General features: G+C 42.2%; 1 protein-coding gene across 4 annotated transcripts in view; it reads right to left on the bottom strand.

The window, feature by feature from the left end:
- The window catches only part of LOC115401367 (brain-enriched guanylate kinase-associated protein), a 29,524-nt gene extending 18,415 nt beyond the window's left edge, over positions 1-11,109 (bottom strand). Inside the window, exon 1 of one of the 4 annotated variants that reach the window (XM_030109498.1) lies at positions 10,946-11,109. Coding sequence is in view for 1 of the 4 variants with exons in the window: in XM_030109500.1 (XP_029965360.1) it covers positions 10,516-10,538 (23 nt within the window). In the remaining 3 variants the exon portion in view is untranslated. Of the gene's footprint in view, positions 1-10,515; positions 10,754-10,945 lie in introns of those variants that run through there. The other 3 variants (XM_030109500.1, XM_030109496.1, XM_030109499.1) reach the window with 3 other exon arrangements.
- Positions 11,110-22,135: the final 11,026 nt, after the last annotated feature.

Genomic DNA, 22,135 nt, shown 5'->3' with positions numbered 1-22,135 from the left:
TCAAGTCTAAATTTGCATATCTTTATGTGTCTGTGTGTGTGTGTGTGTGTGTGTGTGTGTGTGTGTGTGTGTGTGTGTGTGTGTGTGTGTATTAGTAGATGTTGGCATGTGTAAGTTGTCAATGAGGTGTAGAAATGTGAATTCATACTATAGCTTATACATAGCATACTTGTTACCCTGTTAGTCTGTGTGTGTGTGTGTGTGTGTGTGTGTGTGTGTGTGTGTGTGTGTGTGTGTGTGTGTGTGTGGTGCACCAATCAATTCCTCTTTTCCAAGGATGGAATTAACCGACACTATTTTTTTTCCGTCAAACAGCAAACGCGGTACACAGCTAGCAACACATCTCAGGCCACATCAGGTGTCTTCTGTCAAACCGCCAACACACACCTCGCACTCCTCCGCTCATTCACTTTTTTTTTTTTTTATCGTCTCCCTTTTGCCGATCCTCACACTGCAGCAAAAAAAAAACCTGAGAAGGGGCTCGTTCACATGGCGCTGCCTGCCACCCACTCGTGCCACGCTGACATTTGAGAGGAACTCAGAGCATTGAAAAGGAGAGGAAGAGGGAGGCGGTAAAGGAGGAGGAGGACATTAAAGTTGTGGAATGAAGCAGAGGGAAAAGCAGGAAGCTTTTGGGGAGAAATGTTACCCGGAGTGTTTACGATTTAGCCAAAGACAGCAAAGAGGAAGCAATCTTGGCCAAATTAGGGAGGGAAAACAAAGAGAGTGGGTGTCAAAACTCCCACGAAAACCATCAATTCTCACTCTTCTTTTCTCTGCCTCCTCTGACGACGTCTTTCTGCCTTCTTAATCTACCTTGCAGATAGACTGGCTTTCAGGAAAAGCCCTTATCACAGGCTCAGACCTCAGCATTAGAGCAGGGGAACCCGAGAGGCTGACTCATCCAGCAGCAGAGAGCGAGCGAGCGAGCGAGGGAGAGGGAGCGAGACGGAGCGAGGATGATGCTCTTTCTGCCCTGTAAGCCTCCGTATTAACAAAGCAGCGAACCTGCAGCCATCACTCAGTCCAATGACATGTACGGTATGACTCAAGCATGGAAAAATAATCCACTTATAAATTAGGCTGGTACATTGCATGTGTGTGTGTGTGTGTGTGTGTGTGTGTGGAGGTGGAATGGAGGTTGCGTCTTCTCCATCCGGCATTGATTAACTCGGGAGCCGACACCTAAGTAGTTACACACCAGCTCCCAACATCATTAGCAGCAGTAGGGGATAATGACCCGCTGAACGAATTTCATGTGCCGCTGATGGCACTCCTCACAGGGGAGTGTGTAATCACGACAACATCCTGGGAGGATTTTAGGATTTCAGGATGAGCAGAAGAGGTGATGAAGGCAGCTCAGGAAATATGCAGTTTTGAAACAGCATGGTTGGAAATGGATAGATGTTCTTGTGCAAAACAAAACAAGGTGGCATATAAACTGTGTTGAAAGAAATGCCTTTTAATACCAAATATTCTTGAAACAAATAGCTGACCATCCAGAGCTGCAACCACAAAAAGTCAACAAAAGAGCCCACAAAAAACCATTAAATCGTGCTGTAAGCACAAATTCGGCAAAAACAGAAACTCAAATAAGGCTTTTTGAATGTGATGCTGAAGTTTAAATGGAACAGTTTGCAGAAAGGTTTTTGCTTTTCCGCCAAGAGATGAATGGGGAGGGGACATCAGCTCGTCATGGAATTATGAGTCAGCATCCTGTTAGTGTGGCGGCCTTGTCAGGAGACGGAATAAATAATGTGCATCACTAAATCTTATTAATGACCAAACAATATCCTGTTTATGTCATTCATACTAAACCAAATATTGTGCTCAGGATTATTTCTGATCCAGAAAGCAGAAGATTTCTTTAACATTAAACAAAGAGTCTAAGTCAACCAAGAGGCATTAAAGGTTGGTGCTGGGAGGATTTTCGACTCATTTCCTCGTCTTTGTGAAAAGCTGAGCTCAGAAGATGCTTCTTTTAGCATCCTATTCTTATCTAAGAAAACAAACATGTTACCCATCCTGTACAATTTCACCTCTTTTTGGGAATTTTGTGCCACATAAGAAACTTGGATGCCATTTATTTCATCTTTAGATTATATGAAGCCTAAATAGGGTTAATCTTCAAACATTCTTTTATGTCTAGTTTGAGTATAAACTTTACTTTTTTAATAATCTCTTCAAAACATAAGGTCCTTGAATACATGGTCGTACAGATTTTATTTAAATTTTTATTATAGTGATTTAATTATGCTGGCAAAAGATCTGTCAAGTCTTTATGTCCTTCCTTGAGCAGTTGAGCAGCCATGATTCACAGCTGAGTCAGCTGAGCTGACCCCCCACATATTTAGGGTCAAGGCTTGACCTAATGCACCAATAGTAAGCCAGAGTTTGAGGTTTGTCTGCTTGGCAGTGACCGAAGACAATAAGTTTATAAATAGGACTCATTTTAATTTTGACAGAGACAAAACTAAGCTGTCCATGTGAAGTGAGAACATAATCTCACTATCAAAGTTTGGCAGAATAAAACTTAATGTTTTTGTATTTCCATTGCCAATAGAAATAACATCAAAAAAATAAACGAAAATGTTGTGACTATGACTGCTTCCGTGAAAGTGTTTTGTACCAAAAGTGTACAAAAAGCCTCAAGCGCCACACACACACACACACACAAAAACACACACACACCACCACATTAAACACACATACACAAACACATGCTGTTCCATTAAAAAAAAAAAAAAAAAAAAAAAAAAGCATAAGCCTCCAGTCAAGAAATTCATGTTGCATTGCCAATGAATCCTACTGAGAGCTGTCCTAGCAAAGCTACCAGGACCTCGTCTTTCTCCATCCCAGAATACACACAGTTTAACTCCGTCTTTCAAACTCTCTCCCTCAGTTTGAAAGTTTCCTGGTGATTACTGCGTTCCAGGCCAGTGGCTCTGAATTGCTTTTGCATTTCAATTTTTCCATTAAAAAAAAAAAAAAAAAAATCGGAGCGCTTTCGTCCTCTCTCTTTCCTGCGGTCTCCTCATATGTTTTTTGGGATCTGTTGAACGAACAACAGTAGAGCGGCTCAAAACAAAAACACGTCATGACATGTTGTGGCACTTGACTTGATTGCGACACAAAAATAAGGCCCGCGCTTGCCATCTTCGCCGCCACGACCGAACGGAGACGAGATGGAAAAGAACAAGCAAGCGTTCAAACGGGTTCAGCTCATTAAAAATAGAACAGACACACATGCACGCATGCACACACACACACTTTCACAGCACGCTGCCCACCATCACAGCATATTGTTTACGAGTGGAGCTCGAACAGACAGGTAGTGATTAGACACAACAAAAGAACAACCTCTGCAAATCTTGCTAGCCTAACAGTGCACTGCTCTGCATTTGTGTGTGTCCGTAAGCGTTTGCCTCCATGCGCTTGTACACACATATAACAGGCAGCTCTGATGTACTTACTGCTCCATCCACGACTCTCAAGAGGCTGCCTAAAAAGCCTCAACTCAGGGATGCATGAATGGAACTTTTACAAAAAAAAGACAAAAAAAAAAAGCCGATGTTGAGAAAATATAGAAAGCAATAAAGCACTAACAGCTTTCTTGCACAGAGCCATTAATATAGCAGCTTTAAGATAAATAAATAGATAAACTGCAGCGCTATCTGTGACCTCTCGCTCGGGATCACCACAGGAAAACAGGCAGCAGAATTTATGTATTTAAGTTGTTGCATAGACTCCGTTACAAGCCGTTATCAGGAAATTCGCCAGCATTTTCACATCTTACGCTGTGGTTGAAATGGACGTTCAAACCAATAGTTACACATTTTACGTAAACGTTTGTGGTTATCCTCAGAGGCAAATAAATGAGAAAAGTTTCTCAAAGTTGTCATGTGTGTCCTGAGTGGGGGTCATCAGTTATTTGGGAGCTGAGAACAACTACGATTAATATGAGGGGCTACTTGTAAACTTCTTGAAAAAAGTAGGACCATAAATATTCAAATCAAATCTCTCTGTTGTCATTAAACATTTTTTCATGTTTTCTCTTCTTCATTTATGAACGCGTCCCTGATTATTTTTGTAAATTTTTTGCTGTGATGGCTTTCAATAAACACATCAGTAACATTTTGCTCAAAATTACATCTGTTAAATTACTGCACAAAAATCATCCCTTCGGTGACATTTCAGTAATGCTCACATTTTAAAAATCACGCTGTTTTTACTGAACACGGTGTTTTGATGAGGCCCTGCAGGCTTCTCATAACATTCCTGCAGATTACCGGGTGCTTGTCGATGCCATGTTGGCTCCCTCTGGTCTAGAGGTGAGGAAACCTTCTGGATCTGTGCTTTATGTCTGGTTTGCTTAACACAAAATAACCGTGTACTCAGGATTTCTGGGAAATGGGGAATACATCACTTATCCAGTCTAAATGTCCTTCCGGCAGCCAAATCTTTTTTTTTTTTTTTTTATTGTAGGTACAATCTTCTCTCTTCATCAGCAGACCAGATAAAACACTTAAAATAATTCAATTTTAAGCTCGATCTAGACTTAGGCAGTCTAATCTCACAAGCTAAAAATGAAACACACCTGCAAATAGGGACATTTTTGGTGGAATGAAGAACTTCTTGTACTTTTACATTAAAAATATATTGCAGTCAACAATAGTTGGGATCCGCAGGTGATAAAAGGCATCAGCTCATCTTCATCTATGAATAATGTCTATGTACTACAAATTCATTGCATAGCCTGCTCAAAATCAAATGAAATCTGATTTATATGGCACTTTTTGTAAAGTGAAAAGTAGCACAAAGTGCTTTCCAGGTTAAAATCAGAGTGAAGCCCACACATCCGCCCACCCACTGCCATTGTTTCTGCATGTTGAAAAAGAAGTAAATAAGATGTAAAAAAAAAAAAAAAAATTCAAAAATCCTACAACAGGTCAAAAGCATTAGTTAACAGCCTTATTAAAAAGAAAGGCCTTCAGCGTGCTTTTAAAAACAAACATTCTCAGCATCCCTCAGGGTCACATGGTGCGCTGTGCTGGAAAGCAGCCTCACCGAAGGCTTTTTGTATTAGCGGTGGAAAGGATTTAAAGGTCGGCGCCAGACCATCGGAGAGTTCGCAGTGCTTCATAACATGAAAGTAAATCTGTAAGATAAGAAGGAGCAAGACCATTAGGACACATAAAAACCATTAAAAGAAGCTTAAAATTGATCCTAAAAGACACAGGGAGCCAATGCAATGACCTTCAAGCCAGTGTAAATGTGATCTGGTTTTCTGATCCTGTCGTGCGCTTTATACATTTTTCATGCATCCAGCTGGATGTGGTGCTAATTATCATTTCACGTTTGTAGCACATCATCACTAACAAGTTCAAAAAATGAATAATTACATGCAGCATATAGGTGGATCTTAAGAAAAATGTGAGGCACTTTATTCACATCCACCACACTGATGGTCAAAATGTAATCATTAACATGACTGATAATTAAATTTGCAGCTCGTCACATCTTTGAATCTTTTGTCCTCAGCTGTTTTCAAAATATCAACCCATGCTTTTTGTGAGAGTTGGTGAGTCCTCCAGTGTTTGGCTTTACTGTGATAGTCTGGATTGAGACGGGGCTTTCAGCCTTTCTTTGAGGCAAACTGAAAGGAAGAAAGCCTGTGAGAACCATTTCTGTAGAGGACCAACATGTTTTCACACCTACACGACACAAAAGGTCACCTCACTGCTGGTGACAACCGGCTGCACCAGGTGCACAAGATCCCACCAGACAGAAATAAACATCCAAGTAACACAGTGAACGCATTTGTCAGCTTTTAAAAGAATGGCTTAAAATAATCATGTCAGTAATGATATTCTTGCTCTGTGGCTGGCGGCAGGATGTGGCACACATACAGTATTTATCATAACCATAACACTGAGATCATTTATGACATCGAGGACATTGAAAAAACTACTGGAAAGCTGAGAAATACAGCTTTTTGCCCATATATTTGTCAGTTTAGCAACCAGCAAGATTTATGCAGCATGACCATCCAAACACAAGACATGATTCACCAGCGGGTCTCTGATTTATAACCTGCGCAATCTATAAAACACCGTAACAACGAATAACTGGGAGACATTGGAAATGAACGGTATCTGTGAACAAGGGGCAGAAGCACTCATCAGTCAGTCGCTCGCTGCACATTTCTGACATTTCTACAACCATAAAACCAAAATACATCCAGAGTGAATATAATCATAGGTGTAAGAGGGTGAAATAAATGTATTATGTCAGGTAAAGCAAGTCAAAACAGACGTCTGTTTTCTAAGGGAACACAGTCACACAAAGACTTTTCTCGAGATTCTGTTTTCCTCAATTGTACCTGCCATAATCACTTCGACCGATTCAGGTGGCAACATCATCAGTCAACTACTAAATAGAGTAGTTTCTTCCTGGATGAGGGCTGCTTTCTCCAGACTGTGGCATTAAATTTACCATGACAAAATGAGAGCATAGATCCTAACGTGTGGACCACCATGTGGACTAAAGCTCTCTTTCTCTTGCAGTTCATTGGTAATAAACGGCTCACATTTCTCAATTTTATACAGACATTTAAATCTCACTCAACTTCCGACGACGGTGTAAAAAAAAACAAACAAACCAATAAAAAGTGCTGAATATATTATCAAATCAGCTGAAAGCACCTCTAAATGAAGCTGCAGGAAAACTTCATCACCATACGGAATAAATCTGACCTGCTCAGTCTGACTGCTGCTGCTGAAGAGGGCAAAGGGGAGGAAGAGTAATGGGGTTGAGATGATAAGATACACTTAATGACCCCCAGAGGAGACGGCGGTGCTTGAGGAGGCAGAGACCCACAGACAGAGTGGGAGAGAGAGGTTGGCTGCAGCGACCACACAGGACGGCGGAGAGCATCAGTCTGCCAGAGCAACACTGTCCACTTAAGCAGGTTAAAACTATGCTTTATCCTCTTCAGAGCAGCCTCTCTCCCACACCTCTTACAAATAAACGCCTGGCCTCTATCGCTCTAATTCCACTTCAGCCAAAACATTAGGACCATGTTATCCAGGGGCAGGGACTCAACAGACGCCAGAGACTCTTTAAAAGTGCAGGCTTTGAGGTGAATAAACTGAGAACCAGATTGGTCCCAACACATCTCCAAGTCACAGGGCAAACAGAGAGACAGGAAATCATACACACTCATCTGGGGGCAGTTTAGGGTCAGCCAAAGGGAACCCATGCACATAAAAATGGGGAGAACATGTGAAGAAAGGCCTGGTCTGTATTTGAACCCAGACGACAGAAGTAACTCCACCGTGCGGTCAGTGTTTTGACCGTCTTCTGATCGACGCTGATGCTTCAAGAGATGCGTCAAACTGTCCGTCTTGCACTAAGAATTGGACCTGTTTTTGATGGTAGTGAGAATCTTATGTTCCAAATGTGTCCAACACCGATTATGTGATTAGACAGTCATGCAGAATGCGTTCCACTATTATTACCGATGCACAGGTGCAAAAAAAAAAAAATCTCTCTACTTTCAGTTAGTGATTGGATTATCCAGAAATTCTACATGGTCACAGAGTTACAGTTATGGGAACAATGCATGCAAAATCCTGTCAGCTGTGACAGGATAGCAGTCAAAGGGTTAACCACAAATGAGAAGCAAGCTTGCTGGAGTGGAGAGTATTCACTGGCTTCTGTTGAATAAAACGTGTGAATATGAATTAAACTATTTCAGTTTGAGAGAATCTATTGAAGAATTCATTAAAGAAAAAAAACATATATTACTTTTAAAACTGATTCTTTCAACAGTTTTTCTTCAGAAAGAATTAAATCAGAAGACTGACAGCACTCTGAAATACAGTTTGCATGCCTTTTTTTTTTTTTAAATAAAAAGTGGTTTTGTTAAGGAAACAGCCACATGGCACTGCCTACGGGCAAGAATCCTCCTACAGGCACCTCAACAATTGACACGGATCTTCCCTGTTTGATCCATTGACTTTTTTATGAATTCAACTTTTGAGACGCAGCGTCAGATACTGAGAAACTGAGGGTTTTCTTTCCCTCCTCACTCATTCTTACTGCATTTTATATTTCTCTCTTCTGATGAACTAGCCATCTTTTCAAGGTTACTTCATAATTAATGAATGTCTGTGTTATCCACCACAAGCAAGTCTCATCAAGAATTTAAATGTTTCCCAAAATGCGACAGAATGGATGATGTCGTTTTCATAAAGAGCATGAAGGGTCACTAAGTGGTTTAATGAAAAGTATGAAAGTGATGTGACTGGCGCATCTAACTGGATCTAAATCCAAGTTAATACCTGGGTGATGGTTTTCCCCACCACCATCATTAAACGTCAAACTGAGAAGAGCAAATTAAAGCTACAAGACAAGTATCCTGGTTAGCGTAAAAGCAGAACACACAATATTAGCAATACTCTGGTCATGTGTGATGCCAGATAAAAGTCAAGAAGGAAGGTCACTGATGAGGTTCACTGAAGAAATGAAGGATATTAATGTGAGAAAGGAGGACATAAGAGATTGTCTTTGAAGATAATCCCTTGTAACCCCTACTTTAAGAAAGCCAAAAGAAGATTAAGATGAAGAATCACACTTTTTTTTTTTCTCTTTGGGACTGTTTCCTCAGATTTCAGATACGTGTTTGAATGCTTGATGGCAACATGAACAAGGCTATTTTTAATATATTTGAATGGCCTTTTCCTTCTGTGTAACTAATGTAATTTAAGCGAAAAATAATGATCATATATTATTCTAAAATTACATTCACTCTCAGTATGTTTGATGGAATTATTAAGGGGAAAATTTGAATCACATTAATTAAGATCTTAAAAAAACTTTGTCCAACTTTTTCTTCACACCCAAGGACATCACTTCATTACCACTTTTCCAGACAGCAGCGTTATAATTGTATCTGTTTTATTGATTGTCAATCATCAAAGAAGGGCAGCCGTCACCTTTTTTTTCCCCAAAGCGGAGTCCATTTTTTTTTAATTTTTGAAATAAATCCTTCAAACTGCTCAGAGGGTTTGCTGTAATAGCCTAACAAACTCTTAGAAACTTTAAATCTGTTTATCCAACCCCATGCCTCATCTGCACTCAGGCTCCAATTCTCCAGTGTGCCGCCATATAAAATTTACATCTTTATCTCTACCACAGGGCTCCAACGCATGAGCCCGGCCAAGGGAGGGACAGATATTACGAAAGAGAGCGAGACAGAGGGAGCCAGAAAGAGGAAGAGGGTGGGAGAGATTTCAGGACATTTCATCATTTAGGCTGGAAGATGAGGAGTCTGGGTGGAGGTGGGGGTGGGTGGACGGGTTCGCAAAGAAGGGTCAGACTCTCAGGTGGGTCCACTTCCCGCTTTAACCTCATGAGGAGGCACTTCACTGACTACAGGTGAGCTTGTCTCCTATATACTAAGAGCAAGGAGCAGAGGTGCAGGGACGCCCCCTCTTATCTTTGGCAGACCTGCTATAATTCAATTAACAAGCCGGGACACGGAGGTGAAGACAATTGATGCCTCTTATTAGAGAAACACCCAGCGATGATTAATTACCCCTCGTCGGCTTGTTAAAAGGATTTCAAAATGTAATCTGCCTGAAATCGTAATAATATCATCAGTATTGAAACACAAAAGAGAAAGCTCGGGATCTGTTTCCATCTGTGTCGGATTAATAACCGTTCATTAGTAATGGCAATAATTAAAACATGTCTATTGTAGAAGGGTTAGTTGAAAAGGAGAGCGAGAGGTGGCGAGCGGGGAGAAACTGCTTCTGCATCTCGTCATGTTTCCTGGACTGCTTTAATTCCTGTGCAACGCAACTTTAATCAGAAAAGTGGTTGAGCGCTTGTAATTTTGTAATGAGCTCATTAAAATCTGTAAACCTAGGCATGTAACTGCATTGGTTCAGTTATCACACCAAGCTTTGTGTTAACATTTGTGACCGTCTGGGTTTTCAAACACTACTACAACAGCAGCAGTATCATGCAGAGCAATTAATCACTGTTATAGGTGCATTCCAACAGGTTATGGCCCCAAATCACACAGAAACAGATAGGTACAGTAGTGGATGGACATTTTTACAGCTATAACACATTCAAGACTGATTTTTAAAAAATCCTCCTGATAGATATATCGCACAAAAAGGTTTTACAGTAACGCCACAGTCACTGCAGTCAGTTTCGAGCCGGGAGATTACCCACAAAAGATCGTCAGCCTGCTTTAAAAAGCATCCTTTAATCTTTAGGAAACTATCAAAAAGAGAGATCGTTCCTCACAGCACCGCATCAGCACACAGAGAGCACGAACTGACACTGCAAGTGCAGCCACATCACATACAGATGAGCACACAAATGCACAGCGTTCAAACACAGAGGTAAAAGACAGAAAAACAAAAAAAAAAAACAAAGCCAGCTTTGAAATCCAAATCAAAGACGTAAGCGCCGAAGCAGTAAACGGTGAAGCAGTACCTTCCGCTCACGCAGAGCTTCATCCTGTAGACCAAGAGAGATAAAATCCTGCTGCCTGAGCCTCGCCGGGGACGGAGAAAACCCCCCTTCTATATGCTATCTGGATTGGCTTACCCAGCTTTCCCTTAAAGCTGAGAGAAACCCCGACACACGCACACCCCACCAGCACCGCGCCACGCCACTCTGCTTCAGCGGCAGCAGCAGCAGCAGCAGCAGCTGAGCCAGGAGGGAAGACGGCGGGAGTGAGGGAGAGAGAGGGAGAGACTGCGAGAGTGGAAAGACAGAGAGGAAGAGTGGGAGGGAAGGAGCTTAAAGGAAGAAGACAGGGAGAACGCGGGGGCGTGTTGATGGAGCTCTGAAAGAGATGTGCAGAAACAGAGAGGAAGATGGAAAAAGGGAGAGAGAGAGAGGGGGGGGGGGGGCGGCTTACCTGATAGTGTCTATGTTGTTCATGTCTTCCTCAGATACCTAAAAGAAATGACAGCATGTTAGTGCAGGAGACCCATCAAAGTGGACCAGTGGCTGCCAAGTGGAGCATCACTGCAGCAGACACGCTCATCCAAAAAACAAAAAACAAACGTGAAACATCCATATGCGGCGGGCACACTCTCTGTTTCACTCTGTTTTTGTTTATGGCCTCTCTCTCTCTCTCTCTCTCTCCCTCGCCCCCCCGTCGGCGCTCCCTCACTCGCTCCCTCATTCCACCCCCTGTTCGTGAGGAAGCCCGTGCGATGCTCATCAAACTGCACCCGGATGTCTACATCTGCGCTTACTGGAGGTGAGGCGAGAACAATCGTATCATAAGGAGAGAAGAACAGGGGGAGGAAAAGATTTGAGGCAGAGAGGGAGAGGGAGAGAGAGAATGGAAACCTCCATTGCAGCCAGACTGCAGATACATGGCAAGTCCCCCCATGAGGGATACTGGCAGCAACTCAATATCTCTGCCGGGGTGCAGAATTAGACAGAATGAGCAAAGACAAAGAGGAGGGGGGGGGGGGTTCGGTTTAAGGGAAAGAGAGAGGGAGGAATAAAAGGGGGGAGGTGAGCAGGAACAGGTGGCTCAATCTGTTGAATCTTACATCTGAAGTCTCAGCCTGTTAGGGCGAATACGTTTTAAAACAAGTCTGCTGCTGCTGGCCCTTATTCTGAAGGCAATGAATTATGTATCAACCTGAGAATATCCCCCCACAATTTTCATCTTCATTCAGATTCAGCATGCCAGCCAGCTCCAGTGTGGCATCCCATGCTGCTATGTTATTATCATTATTATGGAGTCACTGTAGTATTTTTTGCCATTCATGCAGTTTCGACGAGTTTTAGACATCTGTGTGATCTTTACAGCCAAGCACATTCATGACGGCTGGTCAATTGTCTTTTTTTTTTTTTTTCCCCACATTTTAAAGATACATGTAAACCAGCATTGTTGGCAGGAAAAACTAATGAGTCTTTTGTTTTTTTGAGAGGCTCAAGATAGGACTGAAAATGAAATGAAAATATTTGCTGTGCGACAAAAATCAAATGTCGATGAAAATGTCTGTATGCAAACAGTTTAGTGAAAGCTGCAGGGAGCCACGACAGAGGAGCCGAAGAGCCACATGTGGCTGGAGTCATTTGTGAGCTCCCTCTCATGGTACATAGAGGAAAGTCATTTTCTGAAAACCTGAACAATACTATACAAACAATGTAAGCCAGGTAACATTTATCCTCCTTATTACTGCAACATTACTCCTAATGCTCGCTGTATTTATGAGATGAAGGGAACAGTGCTCTATCAGGGTTAGATTGAATGCCAGTGACATGCTGCTGTTTTGTGTGACTGTGGCTGTTAAAAATTCTCAATCCTTTGTATGCTAAGATTGATCATAATGGTGGTGTTTAGAGATTTTCTCCAGTGAGAAAAAAGCTCGAGAAGCACTGGTCTTAAGACAGTCACTGGCAGAATGCATTTTGTAGGAAGATATAAGAGAAAACTATTGAGGAATTACTATATTAATTGGTTGTTATGCTCTGTTTTCATCAGTTTGCGTAATATGAGGTCAAATCAGGTTGTTAGTGGCCACCGCTGAACATGGTTCTGCAAAGGTTTTTCCTTTCCACCGCCGCCTGTGCTTCCTCATGTGAAACTGTTGGATTTCAGTCTGTACAAGTGCAGTGAGATGACTGTGTTGTATTTGGCGCTATAGAAATAAACTGAATATCACCTAAACACAAACAACCATTGGCAGAGAAACTGTGAGGTCTCTTTCAGGGTCAGATAGAAACATTTCTGATCAGAAGAATAACAAAAACGGCTTTAAGCAGGGGGGGGATGCCTGAATGATTTAGTTTGTCTTTGGTGAGTGCAAAGCAGAAGGTCGAGTGTCTGTCGTGATTTTTTTTTTTTTCCCACTACTGCGCCTCGCGCAAGTCCTTGTACTTGTGCGAGGCGATGAAACTTTGCAGCGACACACAGACACTCACACACACTACGCTGAGATGAACACCAACAGGCACACATGCCAGCCTCTCAGCCCCCACACCACCCACCTTTTTTCAAGCAGTTGCTAAGGTGACGGCAAAGGCTGAATTTTAATCAGACAATAAATTAAAGCAATGCAATCTTCTCCTTTATTATTAAATGGCAGCTGTGCCAATTGTGGAGATCCGTCAAGTATTTTTTTTCGGGGTGTAGGGAGACTGCAAAGCAGAACAATCAGCTGTTTGCAGATGCTTTACAATGTCCAGGGAGTGAAAACATAATAACCTTTGAATTAAGCAAAGCTCCCTCATGCATGTCATGAGTCTTTTAAGACGAGACGACGCCAGATTATTACGTTACCATCTACCACATATAAATGTCAGGAATCCCAATGCACTTTGGATGCAGCGCTGAAACCTGTCCTCCTGTGACATGCACGCTGTTGCTGCAAGCCTGTGGAAAAACAACTTGCTGCTCCCAAGCAAAACAAGCTCTCTGCTCCAACAGGCATTTTAGCAAGGTTATGTCTCAAGCTGAGTAAATGATGGATGTCACCAGAAAAAGAGTGAGTGGGCCGACTCTGTAAACGACTGCATTGTTCGGCCCGGATTGTCTGTGTGGAGGAGTTGCTGATGGGTTACTTCTAATGAGCACTCCTATAAAAGCTTGTTCACCGGTCAGCATCGAGCAGCTCTCTGGTGCAGACACACCATCACGCACCTGAACTGGAGGATCAGTTGAGTGGTAGCCAAAAGGCATAGATGAGGAAGATAAAACACACACCCACTGTGAGCTGAGTGTTCATTTGATATCCCAGCAAAACTATTTTTTTTTTCAGCACTTGGTGGAAGACTTACAGTTCACGTAAACATTTTTAGGATGAGAACAGTTTGCAAACCAGCCATAGATTTTTCAGATTTTAAAAAAATAACCTCAAACAGATTTATATTGAAATGACCCCCAAGTTGGCCTCATATTAAAGTGCTCAGCAAAACTTATGAGAAAGTCAATCGACAGTGCTGAGACAGATTTGTACAATCTTGCTTGCTTTTTTTTTTCCTGTGGAAAAAAAAAAAAAAATCATACATTTCAGGTACAACCTAAAGCTTTTGGATTTGCAAAATCAGGCTTGCTGTGTGTGTAGAAATGGCAAAAATAGTTTTCTCTTATATGAAAGAGAAAAAAAAATCCAATTCAGACTGGGTTATCCTCAAGACATTAATGATTCATTAAAAAGAATTTCCGATTCAAGTTTTTATTCTAAATCTGATTGAAGATGTGAAATGATACTAAAATTAAAACTAAAATCAATGTTTATACATTTGAGTTCTTTTCCTCATTCCAGACCACTTTCTATTGCCCAAATGGCTCTCTCTAAGACTACTGGAGCATTCATGAGTTACTTTGAGTAAACGTTAAGAGGTGGTATAGGATCCAGCTTCCCAGCACTGGAACGCATTTAAACTGGGAATTTCCCACTGGGAATGTAAGAGGGTTTGCAGAACCAGTTTTACAACATGGCAGCAGCTTTGGGTGGGAAATATACTCCCTTGAAGATCAAATCACTTTTCATTTATTTATTTTTTTGTTTTTTTTACTGATAGTCAGACATAAACTACTTCAGTGAAACGGACTCACTGCAAAAATGAAGCTTTATAGCCACGGTTGTAAAGGCTGCAGCAAATGTCAATAGACATTTCACATTGCAGTGTGAAAATTACTGTACTTCCCAAATCTCATTTCATTCCAGTCTTGGTTGACGTGTGTAATATTAATGCTGTCTGGACTTAACAGAGGAGATAGAGCCACAATGGAGTCGACCGCCATGTTGTTTGTTGTTATTATGTGAACACTTTCAACTAGGAAATGGAAATTTCAGAGCTGGTAAGTATCTCAGTTTCCAGCTGAATGAAGGCAGAACACAACAGATCAACACAAAAGCTTCCACTACACTCGACAATACAATACCATTCAATCATCTTTTTCTATATATTCTGCAGCATCCCACCTGTTCTTTGCTCCCCCCTCTCTCTGCCCTTTATTCACTGTGATATACCACTGCCCTGCCTGGCAGAAAATAAGGGACTTCACCTAATAAACTTTGATAGACTAGTACCGAGGGAGGGCTGCTGAAGGTCACAGTAACACGCACAGAAACAAGTATTCTAGCAGCAAAACTAAATCTGCAACAAAGTTGCCGAAATAAACATTATTTCGTTTTTATATTCCTTCATACATTTCACGTGCCATTGCCCTTTGGATTATTAAAGCAAATCTCCACAGCCTGCATGTGACAAAAAAAAAGGTGTAACTTTATGATTTGCTCCTTTTTTTTCCCCTCTACCTCTTCAGCGCTTGAATAATAGAGCTGAAAAAATGAGGAGCAGCTCACTCAAATCATACAAAGACTTGATTTATTCAGACATTACTTCAAACTCTGTAAGAAGCAATTTCCGCTCCAATCATAACATATGTTCAGAAGCCTGGCTTTGATTAAAGACTGGGACGACTTTCATCACTCACCATGTTGATGCCCCTGGGCAGAGAGGCAGATCTGTAGGGGTATCTGGGGAAGTCATGAGGAAACACAGGAAAGGAACTCATCATTTTGAACCCCTGACAGAACTCGGGCGGAGGTGGGATCACGTTTTTGTCATCTATTTCCAGCTGCGGTGGCGGTGACTCTGCTTTTATCTCCGGGTCCTCGGGCTCATCGTCCCCCCTCACAGTGTCTATGTCCGTCTCCAGATACGTTTTCGGTGCCGGTTCAGGGCAAGCTTGCTCCTGCTCCTCTGAAATCTTCTGCTTAACTGAATGGCCCTGCTCCTGGGCCATCGAGGGAGGCAGCCGGCGGCTCACCGCTTGGATCCCGTCCTCAGGCTGATCTGGGTTTTCAGCGACGCAGCCAGAGGGAGAGGCTGGTCTACCAAACGCCTGCAAGCTGTTCGGGTCGAGCACGTTGGAGGTCACCTCATCCAGGAATTGTGAAAACTTCAGTTTGGCTTCAATCTTTTCCTCCAGCAGCCACTGTAGTTTTACACTTTTAGCCCTGGTGAGAGCTTGTCCAGAGCCCCTCCCCTGCTGCACTTTGTTATGATAACTACCTCCTCCCTGCTCCGTCTGTGAACCAGCACTGTCACCAGGCCCGCTGGATGGACCTGCCGCCAGCCTACGCCACCCTCTCTTCTCTCTGAGCCGATTCTGAAAGGCGTCGTGGCTCTGCTTCTTGATGGAGCTGTGCAGGAGGCAGGTGACCCCGGAGCTCCAGCTGTGCAGGCTTCCAGTGCCTTCGCTGCTGCTCCTGCTGCCTCCCGAGCCGCTGCTGGGGCTGGACGGCTGACTGGGGGAGGATGGGTTGGAAGAAGGGCCTATGAGCTCCTCCAGCCAGACGTGGTCAGCGGCGAACGTCGGGCAGGAGGAACTCGAGGGTTGCTGGCCAGGTTTTGCCATGTCGCTCCGCGAGGGGACACAAGCCTGCGCTTCTTGTCAGATCTGTTGGCTTGACTCAGGACTGCACAGATCGGTGTCCTCTCTCTAAATGGAGCAACTGGCAGAAGGTCCATGGTCTAGTGGAAAGTTCTGATTTTAAAGAGTTTTACCCCAATCCTGTCTCATTGTGCAAGCCTGACCTAAAAGTGCTCCGATAAATTTCACTCTAGGCTGAACAGATGGCTTCCTTCAGTGCCAGGACAGCTCCTGTTATGTCAGGCAAAGACAGCTATATTCAGTAAAAAACAGTAAACCTCACTGCCCCTCGCCCCACATTGACATATAGAAGTTCCACAGTTTGGGTTTAAATGCAAAGTATTTTTTTTTTAATACAAACTGTGCAATTGTCTTTGCTTGCTGAGCAGCAATTACTCTGGGGGTGCTGCTCTTAATTAGACAGTCTATTGATGGCAAAGCAGACAAAGCTCTTTCAGCTCTTTCCAGGTCAGTGGTCGTAGGAGAGCATCGATTCCACCCAGCACATGGCAGCTGACACACACGCAGGCTAATGGACAGGCTTGTTGAGTAATGGATTACGGTAATCTCATCAATATCACTTATTAAAGCTCCTCTCCTGATATCAATTAAGCTCTGTTTATCACAACAACATATTTAGTAGCTTTTCCAAAGTATTGGCATATATATATGCACATTTTAATTCATCAAATTTTAAAACAGCTTTGTTACTTTCGGTTTCGCAATTGTTTTCTTTTAAGAGAAACTCATCTTTTTTGCTACTTTAACTCTGAATTAGAGACGTCAAACTCATTTTAGTTGAGGAGCCACAAACAGGTCAATTTCTTCTCATTTGTCCTGGATGGTTAAAATGACAGCACGATAACACAGGCTGTCTTTAAACACAGACACACCAAATATGTTTCAATTGTTTCAGTGCATTTTTATAAAATCTACTGTGAAATTTCTCAGAAAGAGAAGGATTGCTTACTATTGTAAGTAATGTCTTCTCTACAAAAATGCCAATGAGAAGGTTCTAATAATATTCAAAATGTGGGCGTACTCAGTCGAGACTTGCGATTTTAAAAGTATCAAAGCATGATGTGAATTATACCTAAGTGTGAAAAGAATTACATACTTGGAGAAAAAAAAAAATCACAAAAGTTCACAAAAACACTACTTAATTACAATATTGAGAGCCAGAAACAGACAGTTATGTGTATACCGTGCATTCATGCAAAGAGACACACTGCAAACTGAGTGCTACTTCTTTCAAACCTCATTATAATCATTTCTTGATATACATGCAACGAGACAGCTTTCCCATACTGAAGCAGGTATTCATATGGGCATACTGTAGCTGTAAAGTTCATCAATATTCAGGTGGTTACATAACTGCATCAATAACACTTCTGTTAGTCTGTGCATGGGAGGATGCACAAGCTCCAGATTGGCAAGTGAGTGGCAGCAGACAGTTTGAAATGAAATTCCTCATACGGAGGAGAGCGCGGGTCAGACGAGACACCTGAAAGCCACATCCAGAAATAGATTAATGTATCTGTAATGTGAATATTTTACCTTAGAATCCATGCAGGCAGGATATTGCTCTTTAGGAATCAGGGAGTGATTTAAAAAGTCATTAATTTCAATCTAAAACAAAACAGATAATCAAAAGTGAGCATAATATGATTAAACAGGACATTGTGTATACAATTTTAATGATGAACCTTTTATGGGGCACTCAGGTTAATACTTGTGATAAGTAATATAAATCTGTTGGTTGTGGTTGGACGTACAGCTATGGATTCTATTTAACTATTTATTCATTTGGAGAAATTTACTCATGCAATAATGTTTGATGGTACTTGACGTTTCTTAAATTTGCAACTTTCTGCAGAATCAGTATGCATACCTATCGTCAGCTGCTTCAAACCTTGCACTGTAAGTCTGAATCATCCTCAATGAGATTAAAACAAGTAAGCAGTCAATTTGAAGAATGTAAGAAGTGAAAGAAAAACATAAAGTACAGATACCTTTAAAATCTACTTAGGTCACTGCAGAGTGAAGCATGCATACACAAATGCAAAAATCCCCCATGACCACACTGAGCTACACTGCACTGATGGTAGTGCATGTTCATGAAACACATCCAGGATGGACAATACCGAATCTCTAACAGCCATCTTTCAGCTCCTCATTTGAGTAGGGCTACTTCTGCACTTGTTGCTCCTCTGACCTCTCCTCACCTCAACTTTTACAGACTTTTCCTCACACCAGCTGTGGATGCAGGCAAAGTCAACTTTCTCTGGGCTGCAGCCCGAGTCGCTGTAACCTCCACTGAGACACTCTTGTTGATGTGAATGGGCAATCTTCCAATATACACAGAAACTGCAACCACCTACATATCCACTGGGTTTGTGAGCACATTTCACAACAGGCTGCAGACTGAAATTTATGTGAACATATAAAGAGGAAGCCTAAATCCACAGCATTAGTTACAAATGCACCAGAGCAAAGAGATGAACTGAAAATGAGAAAAACAACTCAGTGCATGCGGCATTTCAAACTGAGGTCCTTTTCATGTGTTGCTGCAAAACAATAGGGAAAGATTTCTTTTTCTTATAATATCAGAAGCAATTATAATCAAATTTAATGCCCGTAAGACCACAGATCAGATCCTTATATTATCCAACCTGCACAGTCTTCCCCTGAAAAGTGGGATCAGACAGAGGTAATATACTGTACGGCGCTTATTGTCATGTAGGAGCCAGACTGCCTCGGTCTCCAGAGGTATCATTAGTGCTGCAGCAGATATGTAGGATTTTAGCCGCGACGGGGAGGCCAGCTGTGCGCATGCGTTCGCTCAGACATGGACCACACACCCTGCCTCCTGCTCCAGCCCGCTCTGCTCACCCTTGGGATCGCCCTGTCCGGTGCCATGGAGGTGTACCAATCCTTCAGCGCGGTCACATCTTTATATCATTTTCTCTCCGCTCCATATCTCTCTTTTTCCTCTTTCTTCAAGCCGTCTCCATTGCGCGGCCATTTCTCACCATTTCCAGACTTTTCAGACAGGCTCGGGCCTCTCCTATGATAAATGTCTTTAATAATCTCTTTTCAATCTCAGGAGGAGGAGAGGGGTGGGAGCCAATTTAGAACTATCGCCCTGACGGGAGAGACTGTCAGCCCATGGCTGCCCAGAGGTAATGGTGCTGAAATGGATTCCTGCTACAAGCGCAGAGGTGGAGATAATTGGTGATGCTTGCTTGCTCGGTGGTTGCACTCCGCTTTCCCTCGCTGTGTAGTTGTGTTGCTGCCTGGCTGGGCTGAGCCTCTGCTGGGGCCACAATCTGTGTCCCTCACTAAGCCTGCAGAGCAGACTAAATGCCACAGCTGATCAGCTCTGGCCACGAAGTAGTGTGGCTCTGTGCCGCTCAGCTGTTACTATGGCAGGGCTTCTTGCCTCTGCTCAGCCTGCTTTCCCCCACCAGAGTCTGCTCTCCCATCTGTCCACACAGCTTCATGCTAAAGCAACAAACAACTATTTAACTTGCGACTGAGTTACGGATGAAAACAGCCAAATCGTTACGACACTGACAGGTAAAGTAAATAACACAGATTATTCCTTTAGCATGGTGCCTGTTTATTATTTACCAAGAGACAATCTTGTTCTTTAACTTTATGTGTTTGAAGCACTGATAAAAAAGGCAAAACAAAGAGGGCCAGATTGTGTTGCATATAGAACTGCAGTCTCTCTAAAGCTTCATTTCTTGAGAGCTGTTTGCAGTGGTCAGGAAAGTGGTCCAAGGAAGCAGGTGACCAGAAGCCTTTAATACAAAAATATTTGATTGATGGTAACAATGTTATGCCTGATAAGAAATGTCAGTTAAAAAAAGAAAATATGTACTTAAAACAGTTGGTTTTGAAAGGAATTAGTCACATTTTCTATATTTTTCTGTATTTGACACACAAAGCAACATTTTTCAGTTAAAACTGGATTTTGATAGATGAATGAATAAATAAATAGACTTACTTATGCCGACACAACAAAATCCTGTTCATTTGTTCAGGGTTTTTTGTTTTTTAAACTTCCAATGTCGACAACTGTGTGTTTACATATAACAAAAACAATAACCTTAACTTTAGTGTCCTTGCTCATTTCTACATGTCTACCATTGAGGTGTTTTGCACACAGCCTTGCTCTTACCCACGCTTCCATCCTGCGTTTTTTTTAAACTGAAACTTCCATCCAATGGGAAATACCCTCTCATCTGTTTCATGCATCACATCTGTTGGATTAATGTTCCACATGAAGGTTTGCTGTGTTTCCTTGTATAAAAGCAGCATAAAGGTGAAACTGAAACTAACGCGTTATCTACAAGGTATCTGCCTCTCTGCAGCTCAACGGGAACTGCAGCGATTGATTTCAGATTGTTAGAAGCATTTTCAGTGAATCACTTAACCTGCTCTCAGCTTCAGGTCTGCATATTGGATGCTCGAGCATGGCGCTCACTGACTGCGCCGTGCATCTTAGCCGAGCCCGTCGATATGGCTAACAGGTGCACGAGTGAAAGGCCAAGATGAGGAAACACAGCGTTGTTGCAGCATCAGTAATCCATCTCATGCAGAGACATTTGTCAATGCCTCCAGACCTATGGGGTCGCTTTTCAGAGAAACACACTGCGCAATCAAATGAGAATAGGCCAAATTGAATAAGGACCGGCTCATTCTGGAGGTGTGAAGATAGGTTTCCTGGGATCCCTGCAGAACACACAGCTAGATCTGCAATTACATCAGTCACACAGCAATTAACAGAAGCACATGATGCATACTGCACGCCTGGTTTTCTAGCAGGGAGGCTGATAATACAGAAAAAGGCTGTCTATGTTCTAATCTTTACCAGGCATTCACCAGGAGATCTGTGCCAGATCAAATACCGCATTGAGTTCAAACACACTCTTCTCATACACACCCACACCATCTCAGTTTATGGCTTTAATTCTTTTGGGTTTGATGTGTATGCACCGTGGATGATGTTTCTATAAGGATGTGCGACTGAGCAGGGGGACCAACTGACCTCAATACATGTAATTATCATACCACAGGCTTCTGCTAACCCAGCCTGTCACATAGCTGTGCACATGCTACCGACTCAGTCGCACCGCACATGGCGAGCGGGGCATCGTGCGGCAGATTTAAGGACTTGTTATCCACAAGTGTTGATGGTTTTCACGGCTGAACAGATGAAGAAATGAGTGCCACCTGCAGAAACCTCATCAGCCAAAAACTCCCAAAAAATCAACGGGGATTCATTTTAATTATCGTCACAGAAACAAAACGCTGTTTTGAGCTCTTACACTTCTATCACGCTTCAACTGCACCACATTTCGACATGACACACTGCACAGCCAAAGCATTTAGCGGTATGCTTGAACAACAATAAAAACATTTGATTACCTGATTGGCAAGTTGTTTTTTCATATAAATATATCAAACATTTTACTGTGACAACTTTTTAATACTTAGACTTTTAATTATTTTTGAAGTACTTGTATTGTTTGGTTTTCCAAAGACAGTCATAGTAGGATGTTGAAAACCATTTTGTTCAATCAATTTTTTTTTTAAGTCTTTTTGGATGTCATTTAAACATGAAATATCAAAAGTACCAGTATAAGCATGATGTGATATGTTGACTGGGACATCCAGCCCCTTTGTTGT

The sequence above is a fragment of the Salarias fasciatus genome, chromosome 15 (assembly GCF_902148845.1).
Source record: "Salarias fasciatus chromosome 15, fSalaFa1.1, whole genome shotgun sequence".
In the NCBI taxonomy this organism is placed as follows: Eukaryota; Metazoa; Chordata; class Actinopteri; order Blenniiformes; family Blenniidae; genus Salarias; species Salarias fasciatus.
Note: the sequence above shows the minus strand (reverse complement) of the source record. Positions and strands in the feature narration are given on the sequence as shown.